General features: G+C 44.0%; 1 protein-coding gene across 1 annotated transcript in view; it reads right to left on the reverse strand.

Moving 5' to 3' along the window:
• Nucleotides 1-16,249, reverse strand: part of ap2b1 (adaptor related protein complex 2 subunit beta 1) — a 52,052-nt gene that overhangs the window by 28,850 nt on the left and 6,953 nt on the right. Inside the window, exons 3-10 of the mRNA XM_083643038.1 lie at nucleotides 15,986-16,091; nucleotides 14,036-14,171; nucleotides 11,641-11,886; nucleotides 9,696-9,886; nucleotides 8,428-8,649; nucleotides 7,934-8,054; nucleotides 4,702-4,797; nucleotides 3,481-3,596 (exon numbers count right to left, since the gene is read on the reverse strand). Coding sequence (XP_083499164.1) covers nucleotides 3,481-3,596; nucleotides 4,702-4,797; nucleotides 7,934-8,054; nucleotides 8,428-8,649; nucleotides 9,696-9,886; nucleotides 11,641-11,886; nucleotides 14,036-14,171; nucleotides 15,986-16,091 — 1,234 coding nt within the window. The remainder of the gene's footprint in view (nucleotides 1-3,480; nucleotides 3,597-4,701; nucleotides 4,798-7,933; nucleotides 8,055-8,427; nucleotides 8,650-9,695; nucleotides 9,887-11,640; nucleotides 11,887-14,035; nucleotides 14,172-15,985; nucleotides 16,092-16,249) is intronic.

Genomic DNA, 16,249 nt, shown 5'->3' on the forward strand with positions numbered 1-16,249 from the left:
CTTGCTGAGCAAATTGCAAATTTGACCAATCAAACTTATAAAATCCTCATATTTCTTCTGCTGCCTTTGTCACTCTTTCACTGCAGCCAGATAGAAAACAGAAGAGCCACTGATTGGTACTAGGGGGTCCAGGGACCGGTGGCCACCAGGGGTCCTGGAGGGGGATTCCAGGGGGTCCCCAGCAAATTGATGAATTGTTAAACATACATCACCATTATTTCATTTACAAGAGGTTAGAGGGCATTATTGGTATCATATTATTTGTATCCTATCTTTAACATTTTAACTTCCTTTAAACATGTTAACTTCACACATGGAGTCATGGCAAGTTGCAGTCAGTCTGCGTTAAGAGGCACTATGCAGTATGCACTTTTTGTCCATTGTTTCATGTCAATTCTGTGAATAAATACAATATCGGCTTTTTCCCTTTTTTCCTCTTCATTTACACAGATATCTTGATGTATCGTACATGAAACTTCCTGCAATGTAACGATTAATGCAGACTCGCTGTATCGTAGGGGTGTCGCGGTACGTGTATTGAATTATTATTATGAAGTATTGTGAATTCACGGTATGGGCGTCACGGTTCGGTGCGTGAAGCGACACGACGAATACGTCGAATCCAGAAGGTGGTAGGGGTGGGAATCACCAGATGCCCACGATACGATACTGAAACGATACTTGAGTCACGATACGATAGTATTGCGATACTGCGATATTTTCGATATTGCGATATATCGATATTGCGATATATTGAATATTGCCATATCTCGATATATTGCGATTTCTTACTTTTTCAACTGCAAATGATGTCCCCAAAGGAAAACTTTGTCAACATCTGGTTTATATAAGAACAATTTTTCAGTCTGTACATCTGACTTCAACCATTTTATTGCAGCAACATTGTCAAGTAGACAGACCAACAACTTTCATAAAGTAATGTCATAGTTGCATGCACCTGACAAACTGAACTGTTTGTTACAGTCTACTTACAGTCCACCTTAACTCATTCAGTGCCAGCCACTTTTGGAGAACGGATGCTCCCAGTGCCAGAGTTTTCAGAGCGTTTTCAGTGATTTCTCGAGGCCCACAGAATATTGTGTGATATTACTATGTAAACACCGAACACGCACAAGAACGAGCTGGCTCTATTGTATCATCAGCAAAAAAAAGTTTATTGATACCATTTTCCGTTCTTTAGTTATGAGCCGGAGAAGATAGGTTGTTTTCAGCGTTTTCAGGCTTTTCAAATTATTAGCTGAGATAATCCGCCTTTTGTGAAATGCAGCATTTCAAGCACATTCACTGAGTCTGAAGATAATATTTTCTGATCTAGTGACGTAGTTGTTGTGTGATGCCCTGCGTGCACCACCCCCCTCCCCCCCTCCCCCCGTAAACTCCTCCCCACACTGCACACAGCCTCACGCAACCATTATATTTTCGGAGTGCTGCGTTTGTGTGCTGCTGTCGGCTCTCAGCGCCACAGCAGGGAAGAGCCAACCCGGATTGCTGAATGGTTTGGCGTCAGGGGCTGCTTTCCTGTCTGCTAATCGGGTGGAGAAACTATACAGACAGACAGACAGACAGACAGGGACAGAGGGGCTCAGTTGTGAGCGCGGATTGACTCCTGTTCGGAGCCAATGTCAGCTCCCGCGACAGAGCAAATGGCTCTGGGAGCATGCATCGGGTTGTCTTTGATCCACGGCTTTTAGGCTGTTTCTCGGACCTGTCTCTAATCTGGACTGCACCGAGCAAGCACTGTCGCCACCTAATGAGTCCGTAAAATAGGTTATACACCTCCAATAGCTACTATAGTTGTACAGGAGCTGCGGAAGGCTTTGATCGACGTCCCACCGTCAAAAAACGCATTGGACGTCGAAGGACGTCCGTGGCATTCTACGTCACTATTTAATTGGACGTCGAAGGACGTCCATGGCATTCAATGAGTTAACTGGATGTGTGTGTGGACTACTGTACTTATGTAGTTTTTGCAACTTCACTTCACTTACACAAAAGAATCTTGTGCAGCCCATTCAGTAACTGGGGAATTTGTAAATTACTGTTATGACAAAACTGTTACTGTTAAAACAAAATGAAAATATGCTACCGTTTGTTTACTGCTGGCCTTGGAACTAAAGTTTATAGTAGCCCGGTGGCCTGCAAAAAAATTTTTTTTTTTTTTTTTTTTGCAATATCGATACTTGGCGTCCAAATATCGATACAATATCGTCAGGCAAAATATCGCGATACTGTGGTGTATCGATTTTTCCCCCCACCCCTAGAAGGTGGTGATAAAGCATCTAAACGCTGTTTGAACGCCATAAACGCCACAGGAGAAGACACACCAAAACAACACAAGGGCCATAGGAATCTGCGTTCACTGAATGGAACGTTTTATGGAGAGGAAACATAAGCGGGGGTCGCTTCAGCGTGTTTACAAGCCGTAGCTTCCATGCTGCTAAAGCACAACAATATTGAAGCGTCCAGCTGCTCCCCCTTTACCGTCATCAAAAAAGCGAGTGCAGAGCAATATACTAATGACTTTTATGACTCAGGTGATAAGCTGTTTTGCAAATTCTGTCAACATCAAGCCAATGAGGTAAGCTTGCTAATCTAACGTTACGTAGCCACGATGCGCAACTATAAAGGACTTTCCTTTAGTCCTTTATAGTTGCGCGTTGCGGCTACACGTTACATACTGACAAAGCGGGTAACTTGTAAACAAGCAACTTACATCGCGTGAGATGACAAGCAAGATGCAGTGAGGAAGAGGGGATGACTCCTTGTCATGTTCCAATAATCCATTATGATGACCGAACATAATCATTATGGTAAACAAAACTCGCATCCACTAACGTTAGCCTACTTACTTGGGAAAGTGAAAGCCACCCTGCTGTCTGACAACTACAGTGGGGGAGGGGTTGGTGGGAGTATTAGGCTACTCCACATGCACTCTGTTTATAAACTTGTGTACAATAAAGATTTAAAGTGGGGGGAAATGCCTTTGCCCTGTCAAACAGCTGGAATACAGACATCTGAGAGGGAGGCGCACCCCACACTTTGAAAATCACTGCTCTAGAGTAAAACCTTTTTGTGTGGGTTGCCTAGATCTTATTAAATTGTGGACATTTATTCATTCCCACTTATTATACACTATTTCCGATGGTAAAATGAGGGTAAAAAGCAAAACACAGAATTCAGAAAAATTCAAAGGGAAAAAAACAGAATTTGGGATTTGTTGCTTTTTTTCTCCGTTGTACAGCATTCGTACCAAACCGTGACCCCAAAACCGAGGTACATACCGAACCGTGACTTTTGTGTACCATGACACCCCTACTGTATCGTGATACCATTGTTATCAAGGGCCAAGTATTGTATTGTGAGTTACTATGTGATTCCCACCCCTATGACTTTACAGCATGTTATTTCAAAGTGTTGTTGAATGCTGGGAGCTCTTCGGTGTTCCAGCAGGAAACATACTTGTTGGGGTACTTGCGGAAGATATCTCTGATGACCACAATAGCCTCTTGAACCACATAGTTGACCTTGGTCTGGATCAGGTCCAGCAGGGTGCTGACACAGCGCTCAGCGGATTGCTTGGAAATAGGACAGAGACTCCATGCCGTCATGATTTGGACAAAAAGATAGCACTTATTCGTAATTCAGCTAGTAATCATTTCATTTCAATGCCTTTGCACCAGTATTCCTAAGGTGGCAAACATGTACAGAGGAGAGACTCAGAGTGATGCTATAATACAGTTTCATTTTATACCAGGTGGGAGAATTAATTCAAATGCGGAACCAAATTGACAGGAAAGGGAGTGACAGATGCAATTTGACATCTGTTCAATAGCTGCAAAGGAGGTTACATACACTAATCATTTCGGTCCTGAACAGCACAAAGATAAATAGACAACATAGACTGCAAATAGTCAGGAAACACCACATGGGAATTGGTCAGGCAAAGGGTAGTTTGAACTCAAGAGACAGAAGGGACACTACCCAGGAGAGTATCTTCATATAATATTGTTACTTAGCTTGACTGATTACAGAAAAACAGAAATCACTGGTAGACTTGACGGTTTCATGTACGAGTCTGTATGAGACTCGTACAGACTCGTACGACCTCTTTTATCCAAAGTGATTAGTGGACGACCCGCTCTACCTCCTGAGCTACAGCCGCCCCAGCTTGTAATGTCACTTCTGCTCATGTGTTAGTGTGCGCTTCCAGAAAAGTTCTGTGTTGCTTCCGCGGCACGTTACTTCATTCCAGAGCACGTTTCTTCTTATGAAATTGAATTTCTCTTATGAAATTATTAACACTGGCGATTGTCTGACCAATGAGAATTTGGTCGGACTGGAGCATAACGACCAAACAATCAACCAAGCGACCAGAAGCATGCAGCCACCCTACAGATTACATACATTTTACAAACAAAAATAAATGAAAAGAAAGGGGGGAAAAAGTGATTATGCGATAATCAGCTTGACCCTGCGGTGGGCGTGACTTTTTGTATAACCGCGGTAATGCGATAAACGTGACAGCCCTAGTCAGAGGAATGAGGCCAGGCAGGACACTTGCAGTGGATTATGTTAGGTTTTTTTCATCATCCTGGTTATTACCCATTTACTGTTTTGCAGTTTTGATCCGTTTTATACCATATGTGATAACCCGGCCAGGAGGACTTTGGTATTTCTTACCTCGACTTTGATGGCACAGCGTCCGATGGCTCGGACAGCCTTACGTACAAAGTCAACATCCACCTCAGTGGCGTACTCCTTCAGCTCAGCCAGCACCTGCCATTGACAGAGAACACCAGTCAAATAATGTGTACACATTGGGGGTGTGGACATTTCTTGATTGTTAGATGCATCGCGATGCGGACGTGGATGATTCTGAATCTATGCATGTCAAAAAAATCTATTATCTAAATGTTATAGACGGTTTTAACTTGACAACAAAAACATTCTAAATTGAACCCCCACTCACTTCCTGTTGCAGTGTTTGCTATGGACATAAAAGAAAAAAAAACATTCAAGTGCAGGACTGACCATTCCGTGAAAACCGTCTATACAGCTGAGCGGCGAAAACAAAAGTAACGATGTCGAGTGAATATTTCTGCAGTTTGCCGAATGCTGAGAAAAAGGAAGTGCTGTGGGGTTGCGCTCTGGTGAAAACCGTCTATAATGTAATGTTGGCGTAAAAAGAAAACTACTGCAGAACTCAGCTGCGAGTGCATTGCAGCACCCGGACCGTCTCCATCAGTGGTTCCCAAACACAGAGGCCCCGGACCGGTGCCGGTCCGCAAAGCATTTGCTGCCGGGTCACGGAAAAGCTATTATGATTCGGCAGGGAGAGAGAGAGACAGAGAGCGAGCTCTCTCTCTTGCTCTACACACACAGACCTATAGTGTGCATTAAGAGAGGAAGCGTGAAATTGAGAGTAAAAAAAACAGGAGCGCAAGTAGGGATGCAACGGTATGAGTTTTTGACGGTATGATAACCTTGGACAAAAATAACACGGTTTCACGGTATCGCGGACCATTTGTGTTTTTACAATAGCCGAAATATTCCCATACAGCCGACGTCGTCTTTTTAGATGGGGGAAAGTTCAGGGGGGTCCTTGCGTTCTCCTGCTTCAGCCATTATCACACACATGGTTGTAAATACAGTCAGGGACAGCTCCTTTCTACTGTGCTCTAGTCTAGGTAGGCATGCAGCCAGGGGGAGGGGCTGCCTGCCTGAGAGCTGCACTCTGCAAGCGACCTGGGCACTTTGTTTTGGGGAAACAGCTGATACCGTGGGGAAGGTATGACGGCAAATCTTAGTGGTTTTGATACCGTGACGTTTTCAAACCGCGGTATACCTTCAAACGGTATACCGCTGCATCCCTAAGCGCAAGGCAAGCAGAGGATTATTTTTCCAGCACGCATTAAAAAGACCCCACGCTGGATCAGTTAATATGCACATCGCATTACAATGCACACATCTTTTGTGTAGTAAAAAAGACGACTAAGTGAAATTATAAAGTGTTGCAAACAAATCTTGTGGCCGTCCACAATGATGTGTAGGCTATCTATTTGAAGAAACATAATGTCCCACAGACATGAGAAAGAGAAAAAATAAGCAGGCTGTGTGGGACACACATTGGTGAGTTAATTTTTTCTTATGTTCATGCAAAGAAAATATGCCCTGTGTATTTGATACTTTATGAACTATGCGCTATGCGTTTAATATCCAATCCTATCCTTAACAAGATTAACTTAACTAAACTATTAAATTAACTATATCACATCTATTCTCATGAGGATATGTTCCTTATTTAGACTTGTTCTTTCTAATCTAGATATATCACATCAGAATCAGAATCACTTTGATTGCCACAGTATGCAAGTTACATACGAGGAATTTGTCTGTATGCAGCGTAGCGGTCACATCAATATACAGAGATAAGAAGTAGGAAGATAATTAAAGACAATCACAAAGTTGCAAGTGCAATCAAATTGAGTATATACATTATGTACATGATGTACATGCGTGTGTGTGTGTGTGTGTGTGTGTGTGTGTGTGTGTGTGTGTGTGTGTGTGTGTGTGTGTCTGTGTGTGTCTGTGTGTGTGTCTGTGTGTGCGTGTGTGTGGCCAGGGTGGGAGGGGTCGGCCATGATCTTGCGAGACCGCTTCAGTGTCCTGGCTGCATGCAGGTCCTGGAGGGATGGCAGGTTGCATCCTATTATCTTCTCAGCGCAGCGGATGATGAGCAGAAGTCTGTTAATGTAGAGTGGCAGCAGCATACCAGATGGTGATGGAGGAGGTGATGATGGACTCAACGATGGAGGTGTAGAAGTGCACCATCGTGGCCTTTGGCACTTTGAATTTCTTCAGCTCCCGTACAAAGTACATCCTCTGCTGTGCCTTCTTGGTGAGAGCTCTGATGTTCAGCTCCCATTTTAGGTCCTGGCTGATGATGGTCCCCAGGAAGCGGAAGGACTCCACAGTGTTGACTGGGGAGTCACCCAGGGTGATGGGGGAAGGTGTGGCTTTGTTCCTCCTGTAATCCACAATCATCTCCATTGTTTTTTGAGAATTTTAACACCAGGTTGTTTTGACTGCACCAAGACACCAGATGGTCAACTTCCTGTCTGTATTCGGACTCATCTCCGTCTGTGATGAGCCCTATGAGGGTGGTATCGACCGCGAACTTCAGGAGCTTGACAGACTGGTGACTGGAGGTGCAGGTGTTGGTGTATAGACCGACGAAGTAGGGAGAGAGGACACCGCCCTGGGCAGCACCAGTGCTGATGGACCGAAAGTCAGTTATGTGCTTACCCAGCCTCACGTGCTGCTTCCTATCAGTCAGGAAGTCTGTGGTCCATCTGCAGATGGGGTCGGGCACGCCCAGCTGGGAGAGTTTGTCCTGTAACAGGGCTGGGATGATCGTGTCAAACGCCGAGCTGAAATCTACGAACAGGATCCTGGCATAGGTTCCTGCATTGTCCAGGTGTGTGAGGATGTGGTGGAGGGCCATGTTTATTGCATCGTCTACAGACCTGTTGGCTCTGTAGGCAAACTGTAGAGGGTCCAGGAGTGGGTCTGTGATGGATTTGAGGTAGGACACGACAAGGCGCTCAAAGGACTTCATGACCACAGAGGTCAGGGCGATGGGTCTGTAGTCTTTAAGTGCCGAGGGCCTTGCCTTTTTTGGGAGGGGTATTATGGTTGATGTTTTGAAGCATGCTGGTACGTGGCAGGTCTCCAGTGAGGAGTTAAAGCAAATGGGGCAAATGCATGTAATGCACATCTATTCTCATGAGGATGATGTTCCTTATTTAGACTTGTTCTTTCTAATCTGGCTATACACTATACACAGCTAATCACATCTACAGTATTCTCATGAGGATGTTACGGTATTTATCTTCTATATGAACTAAGGTACCTGGGCGATGTTTGCCTGGGAAGCCAAACGGATCATGATGTCCAGTTTCTCCAGTTTCACATAGATGGGGTCATTGTACTTGACAAAGAAGACCTTGATCTCCTGCTTCAGGATCTCTGGTCTACACACACAAGGTAGGGAGGGACACATAATAATGTTATTCTGAGGGAGGACTTGAGCCAAAGCAAACAAGACAAGATATTTGGTCATTTAGTGATCAGAACATGCTGCATGGCATCTTCAGGGCAAATGCACGTAATGCAAAATTAACTTTTTTGTCCACTGGCAAAATGGCTAGTGAATGTAAATGTTTTATCAGCCACTCAATAGATTAACATTGTTGTTTTTTTTTGCTGGTGAGCAGATCAAATCAACCAGCCAATTGCATATTTTACCAGCATTTGGCTGGTGGCTGGTGTTAATTTTGTGCCGTGAATGCAAAGGACGAAATATCACAGGCGATATCAAGCACAGTGAGAGGTGTGGCTACAGACCTTTTCTGGACAATGAGGTTGATGTTCCGAAGGGCCACATACTGGACCTCGGGCTCTCCGGAAAGCAAGGTGACCAGTGGTGGGGATAGCTTCTTCAGCAGCGTGTTGTAATAGTCCGAGTCCTTGGGCAGCAGCTCCAGAAATTTCATCAGCACCTTGACAGCCGACAGCACCACTGCCGAGTTGGCATGGGACAGCCGGGGGGTGACACGCTCACAGATGCTTGCGAAGTAGAGTAGAAAGATGGACAATCAGTAAAGGAAATGAAGGGCAATAGGGTTGGGACAATGTATCAAAATTCAATATATTGCAAGGTTGACACGATAATATAAGGAGTTAACGCAAATTCATTTTCCCGCCACAACTTTTTTTGATACACGATTAATGCACGCCTAGGGGGGTGCAGCGTGGAACAGCGGCCATTGTGAATGGATGGGCTAGCGTGGTGCCGGTGCAGCGTGGGGCTCTGATCGCGCCTCGCGATGTAGAGTGGTCTGTTGCTGGTCTATTTTCTCTGTGCAGCATAGAAACACATTATACAGTATATGGGTCAATGGTCATATCTCCATTATATCACCACAGTCCAAAGAAGCACAGTATAAATTATCAACTGACCAGGGTCTTCCTCACTGATGTTGATGCAAGTTTTAAATGCAACACATTGTAGGATGATGATCATTGATCCATCTGGTTTTGATTTATCACTTGCCTTTCAATATGCCCATCTCATGTTGCTCGTTGGGCTTGAGCTCGCCATGGTATGATTTCAGCACATTTATTTAAGCATTTGTTGTTTATACTAAATGCAGTACCTTTGAGGTTATTATGGAGAATATTCTATAATAATAAAATTCTAATACTAATAAACATACTTTTGCATAAAGCAAACCTATTTGTCCACTCCCATGTTGATAGGAGTATTACAAACTTGAAAAATATCCATTTAAGGTACATTTAGAACGGATTAAATAAATGTGATTAATTTACGATTAATCGTGATTAATTATGGATAATCATGCAATTAATCGCAATTAACTATGGATCATGCAATTAATTGCGATAATCAATTGACAGTCCTAATAGCAATACAAAAATCTGACAATACATATTGTAATGTGCCATGTCCTTAAAACAGTCTGGAACGGTATTACACAACATGAGAGAAGTGTTGGGAGTATGTGAGGTACCTTCAAGGTACTGCTATCTTCATGAGAACACAGCTCAGTACAGCGCATTCACTTCCAAATAGTTTGATTGACTGATGGTACCTTTGGGCCTCCCTCTCATCTTTGGGGTTGTAGTTGGACAAGCAGTCCAGGATGAAGATCTGCCCCCACTCTGTGCACTCATTGAGGGCTGTCAGCAGCTTGTTGATGTTCTGTGGATTGAGGTCTAGCAGATTGCTGTTGGGATGAGACTCGCTAATCTCTGACAGGGCAGCCACTGCATTGGCCACAACCTAGAGAATGAAGGCACTCTGTGATGAGAACTTTTAAGGATGATTCTGATTATCCTTATTACACATCAAATCTATGGCTGCGTTAAAAATTAAAGATTTTCCCGATTAAAATTGATCTTAATTTGAATGATCTGATCAGGGTTTCCGTTATCCGGTAATTTGGGGGGTTTTTTAACAGGAAAAATCTGTTGAAGACACTAATTTAATAGTCTCTTAAAACAGACTGTCTCATCTACATCCGGCGAATGCAGCGATACACAGTCTGTACGTTACACCCCCAGAACATGCACAAGGAAGATGTGGAAAAAAACCTTCAGACAGGAAAGAAGTTCGACGGAATCCGACCAATCACGACACGTGTGTCCACGAAAAATGCGGCATATTGGATTCTGATTGGACTAATGAGTGGAAGACCCGCCTTTCTGCGATTCTGATTGGACTAATGAGCGGAAAACCCACCTTTCTACTTCCCATTCCGGTTGGTGCATGATTCTCCCCCACGAAGTACAGACGGTATGGCGGAAGCATTTGAAAATTGTGGAAGCCAACTCGTCTGTTCTAAGAGACTACTAATTTAACTCTGACTCAGAATGTTTGCTCCTTCAGTCCGGATTAATATTGAAAATATATATATATAAAATATATATAAATAGTTGATTATGTTGCAGTTTTATAGTCTCCTTTTCCACAGGAAAGCTGTAGGCCAGTGATTCCCAAAGTGTGGGCCGTGGAGGTACTGCAGGTGGGCCGCGAGTGGTCTGCCAACATTCCCAATTTCCGTGGGCAATAGAATGACTGTAGTAGGGTCATTTTTAAAGCTACAGTGGAGATCCTGTTATCAGAAGAAACTAGAAGACCTAAGGCATCCATTGGTACCAAGCATAATATGCTAGGTTGTTGGGAAGGGGGCTAAATAATGCTTCAAACATAGGTACAATTGGCAAAGGAAAACTATTTCAAAGGGGTCCCTTGACCTCTCAGCTCAATTTATCCGAATGAAAATTGGTTCAATGGGTACCCACCAGTCTCCCATTTACAGATAAGGTAGCATTTCTCACAGCCTAAATAGCATTAACAGCTTGTGGATTGATTTCTTGTTGTTGCTCATCATGTTTTGTCTCAACAAATGTGTTATGCATGCAAATACTTCTGATGAGTAAGGGGGGAGAAAATGTTGGCAATCTGCTTTTGGGTATTTTGCCGAAATCTTTTGTATGTGTGGGTGGATTATTAATTTCCTTTATGCCAAAGTTAACATGCTCTGTTAATTACTAAAAAATATATAATATAAAAAACATATAGGGAAATACATCATCTTAGTCTGGTGGGTTGATCAGAGTTGTGATTAAAGGGCTGGGTGGGCCCCGGACTATTCTCACATTTCAAAGTGGGCCGCGGCATTCCTAAATTTGGGAACCCCTCCTGTAAGCTATTTCTTAAGCTCAAGTTGTGTCTCTAAAAGAGAGAGAGTGGAATGCTGCCTGCAATAAAACGGCAGTCAATTCATGATACTTCCTCCTCTCCTAATTTTATTACTTAATATAAAATGATGATATTGTTAAGAATCATTAAATATATAAATAATGCTATACAATCAATAGAAGGCTTCAATCGTCACCCGTGATCAGTGATCGGCATCGGCAGATACTGCTTCCAGGGATCGGTGATCGGCCCCAAAAATCCTGATCGGAGCACCTCTAGCGATATCCATCCAGTCCTAATCAAATCAACATAAATCTACTACTACTCCCTACCATGGGGTTGGAGTCAGCGATGAGGTCCCTCAGAGAGTCCAGGAAACCCTGGTCCTCCACCATCTGGGCGTTGATGTCATGAAGCTTTGCCACGCAAACGGCGGCGGTCTTCCTCACGTAGGGGTCCTCGTCCTTGAGACACTTCCTCAGCGGCTCACACAGGTATTCGGTGATCTTGTCCACCCGGATGCAGCCCATGGTGCGAACGGCCAGAGCCCGGATCAGAGGGTTGGGGTCCTCACAGTCCTGGGAGGCAGGAAGAGGGGTGCAATAATAATCACAATGGGTTTCCATCACATCTTGTCTCATGGCAGGGGGTACCACTGTGGCCCTGATGTAAACATACATGGCTTTCCATAAAGCTGCGTTCACACCGACCTATTAAAGTTTTTCGCTGGCATCGAGTTTACATACAAAGTCAATGCAAATGAGCGATTGAGCGTATATTCGTCCCGGGAGAAAAATTGCTGGGCGTCCGAGCGACAGAGACAGAGCGATAGGGAGAAAATACGCTCGTCGCCCCAGATGAAATATCCCAACTCGAGCGAAATTACGCTGGCATCAGTCGCTCGCTGTTCAACGCTGATTGGCTGCCGTGTGAGAGCGAGTCAAGGATTGTGGTGGAATTTTGCTAAGCGCACAGGCCGTGAACAGTGAAATCGTTGCTCTCAAGGAAGTTGTGAGCAGGTCTTATCTCGGGAAGCAGAGGGCCGCCTCAGAGCAACAGGGTGGTCCCTGTGACTTCCTGAATGAGACTTGCGTGCCAGGAGGCCTATATAAGAGCTGTGAACTTACAATAAAGCAGACCAACTATCTATTCCAGGACTGTGTGACTGTCTCTTTCTTAGAGGGTTTCTGAGGGTATCTGAGGGTTTTTCTTAGATCGGTTTTTAACTTCTACAGGATCACACTGGCTTGGAACAAACCGTTGGTTTATTGTGTGGCAACAAACCGCATTGACAGGCTGACAGCTGACATGAAGTGAAGTCTGTACTACCGGTATGGAGCTCGTGTTAGGAGCACGCTGATAGGCTTAGCTTGTAAACATCTACGGTGGCTCGTAGTGGACAAACATCATGACATTGCGTAACGTTATAGCCCCCACATGTCCGTCAATTCGTGTGCCTGTTGATGAGCGATTTAAACAGAGCGACAGAGCGATTCCAAAGGGTTGAATCAAGCGACAGAGCGAAAAATAAATATATCGGTGTGAACACAGCTTAACTAAATTGAAGCACAACTAAGACGTGCACGTTTTATTCCTTCCTGTTTTTCAGTATAATTTCCCCTACAGTTGGGCTTCAAGTGGAGAAGAAAATGGCTGAAAACGACCATCTAATCACGCAATGGATGTGTGTTCCTGTACACGGAAATTAAACCATATGAAGAAGAAAAAATGCTTTTTTTCCCCTTCAACGCTATGAAAGTGATGTTATTTTCATAAACATGATGTGTTTTGGAGACACACATTCATTCATTTGTCATACATATTAGACAAGCCAGTAACGCTCTAGTTGTACATGTTGTGAACACAACGCCCCCTTATACAAAGTCATGTAATGTAACTAAATTAGATAAGACCTGGGTGTGTTCTATTGTCACGGCGATCTCTGACAATGTGCTTTTACCACAGCAAAAAGTTTGCCAGCATAGCATCTATGCTAACTAGCTATCACCATTGGCTTACCTAGTGAAAACAGGGGTGTGCTAACATTGCTAATCCCGTGGTCAGAAAAAGTCTCCAGATTTGTTGCTATTCTCTTTTGAGAAATAAAGTCGCCAGGGGGAAGGGTCTAAAAAGTCGCTAAGAAAAGGTGTCTTGAGTTGGATTCAGCCATGAAGGACGTATGTGTGTGCTATGAGGCTGAGCCAGTGTGGGAGCGTCCAAGCTTACACAGCAGCAGGGAGGGGCCTGGAGTGAGAGGAGATGCTTTGCCCTCGTAGGAGGGCATTCAATCTGATGGAGGGGGCATGATTTCAACGTAATGCGCATTGCACAATTCCCACCCGTGCCACCAGGTCTCGACAAGCATAACCAGTCAAAACTATACTCAGCGGTTAACTGTTGACATCCCTAGTCAAAATTCACATAAATCTTAAAATGTGTATACACATTTACACAGCGAAGATTGCCCCCAGTAAACGTGTAGAGATTTTTGTACACATTCACATCCCTAGAAGCAAGTTGTAAACCTCTGCTATATTCCTGTAAATTGGCCGTTTGTAAAATTCCCTGATATTCCCTGAATTTCCCAGATAATTTATCAAATTCCTTGACTTTCCTTCCGTGTTCCATGGCCAGTGGGAATACCGGATGGGGGAAACTATGGGAGCAAACCGGCTAGTGGTGTCACAAGCATTGAAGAAGTCACATTAGTATCCAAGTTCATCTTACCTTGACGAAGCTGTTGACAGCCATGATGGCCATGTCAGGCTGGCTCTTGGCATAGTTCATCAAGTAAAGGTAGACCAGCTTTTTCAGCTCTAGGTTGTCAGTCTGCATGCAGTTCACCACATCTGGGAACAAAGAGCTGAAGACAAAGCAACAGGATTCAGACAGAATGACTGAGGGTTTTAGGCTGTGTCTTTAACCCTGATTATACAACATGTAGTTCCGACCAAGCAATCTGATTGGTCAAGGACCGTTCTTAAATGAGCATAACAGCACACCTAGCCGTTGTCAAATCGTTCATTTGAGAATGGCCTCATCACTAACATATCACTCCACCGGCCGGTCTGTTCAGCAGAGAACAGCAGCGGCCAAAATTCTGCAGGCAAGATGGCCGCCTATAGCAGTGTAACCTGATAGAATTTCTAGCCCATAAACTAATAACTTGGCCAATAAGTATGTAACATACAAAATAAAACAAACAGTAATGTCTTCATTTGATGTAGAATGCATAGGACATGTAACTGGTTCATTAAACTCGCATTCCGGGAATAAGGTTAACGTACGAACACACTCGATTTGGGGGTGGAACACGCTAGGATTGGCCAACGCCGACTCCAGTGCCCAGAACTGTCAAATCAAATCAAAACGCTATGGCCCGCCTCTCAACTCTCTTTCATCTCAGACAGGCAGTATTTTCAGTCTGATACGTTACCGTCCCTCTCCTCCTTTAAAACACCTGTGTGGAAACCAGTAGCTTGTTTGTTTGAAGAAGCCAGTGGAAGGCTTCATCCCAGGGAGAAGGGCTGTCGGTTTGAAAGGGGTTATATATGGGGTTTCACTTGAAACCAACATGGAGGAGCTAGCAAGGGATGTTGGGGGTGCGAGGGTCGCCGAGGCGTCTCGCATTAGAGTGTTTAGAGAAGGAGCTAAACGTGATTCAACCACTGTGGTCTTAACTTTTCAGGAAGAGCATCTGCCGGAGCGAGTGTTTCTAGGATGTCTGTCGCCTCCTCAGGTTGCATGAGTAGCAGAGGAATCAGTGGTGGTGAGTAGGGTTAATTTCCTGGCTTTCATTGTGGAAGTGATGTGTGAGGTGAAGAAGGCCAAGAATAACTCGGATGGAGGCACACTACATCCGGCCGCCTCACAGATGTTGCCAACAATCGGCTGCAAACTTCTCATAAGGTGTTGAAAACAGACGACATCGGGAGAGACTGCATTGTGCAGGTACGCTGTAATATTTAAAATGTATATTAATATTTCAAATCTAGTGCCACACATTCTAAAATTGACTTTGCCTCTTCATTCCATAATTCCAATGCTACAGGAAGACCAAGACAACTACACTGTGGCAAGCTCATCAAATGCTGCAGTGACCTACCATGTGGACATGGCCATAGGCTGCTGCACGTGCCCAGCAGGGATTATGGGTGGACAGTTGGACGGTCAGTTTTTTTGTATTTGTTTTTCCGTTTCTTTTTCTTTCTTTTTTTGTTTTTCTGTTTTTTCCCCGTTTTCAATTTCCGTTTTAAACTTTGAAACAGAAAAACGGAAAAACGTCTTTAGCAACAACAACAAAAAATCAAAAATTATTGGCGGGCCACTTAAAAAACGGGCAGCGGGCCGTAGTTTGGCCACCACTGCTCTAGAGTAATGTTATTTATTAAATTCTGTTTATTTTCAATTAATGCGACCTATGCTTGGTTTGTTTGTGTGCTTGCTAGCCAGCTATGTTAACTCTTCAAAATGTAACTGTATGAGACACAATGCCATCTCACACAGACCGGTCAGGGTGAGGCTGGGTGAAGGGCCAATGGGAGGCGCTTTGTTCTAATCATCTAGATTCAAGAAGAAAATAAGAGCACATATTGGAACTCAAAAGCCTTAAATCTCTGAGAAAACATGATCAAGCATATTAAACATCAATATTCAAGTTCAAATCTTCGGCTGTACCTGACGTCCTTGCCCACAGTCATGGCAGCAATGACCTTCTTTACTGCCTCTTTCCTCTTCTCCTTCTTCTCATTGTTCAGCTCTGCCTTCAGCTCGAAGATCTCCCCTGGAACACAGTGTGAGCATTAGCAGCAGCCATCTGGACCATTCACCCAGAGATCCCCTTTTTTAGCTTTGCCATGGAGAGATGTGGACTTGATTTAGAGGTTTAACCATTTAACACACCTTCTTGATGACAAGGCTATCAGATGAACCATGCCTATG

This window comes from Poromitra crassiceps (assembly GCF_964638095.1).
Source record: "Poromitra crassiceps genome assembly, chromosome: 1".
Taxonomy (NCBI): domain Eukaryota; kingdom Metazoa; phylum Chordata; class Actinopteri; order Beryciformes; family Melamphaidae; genus Poromitra; species Poromitra crassiceps.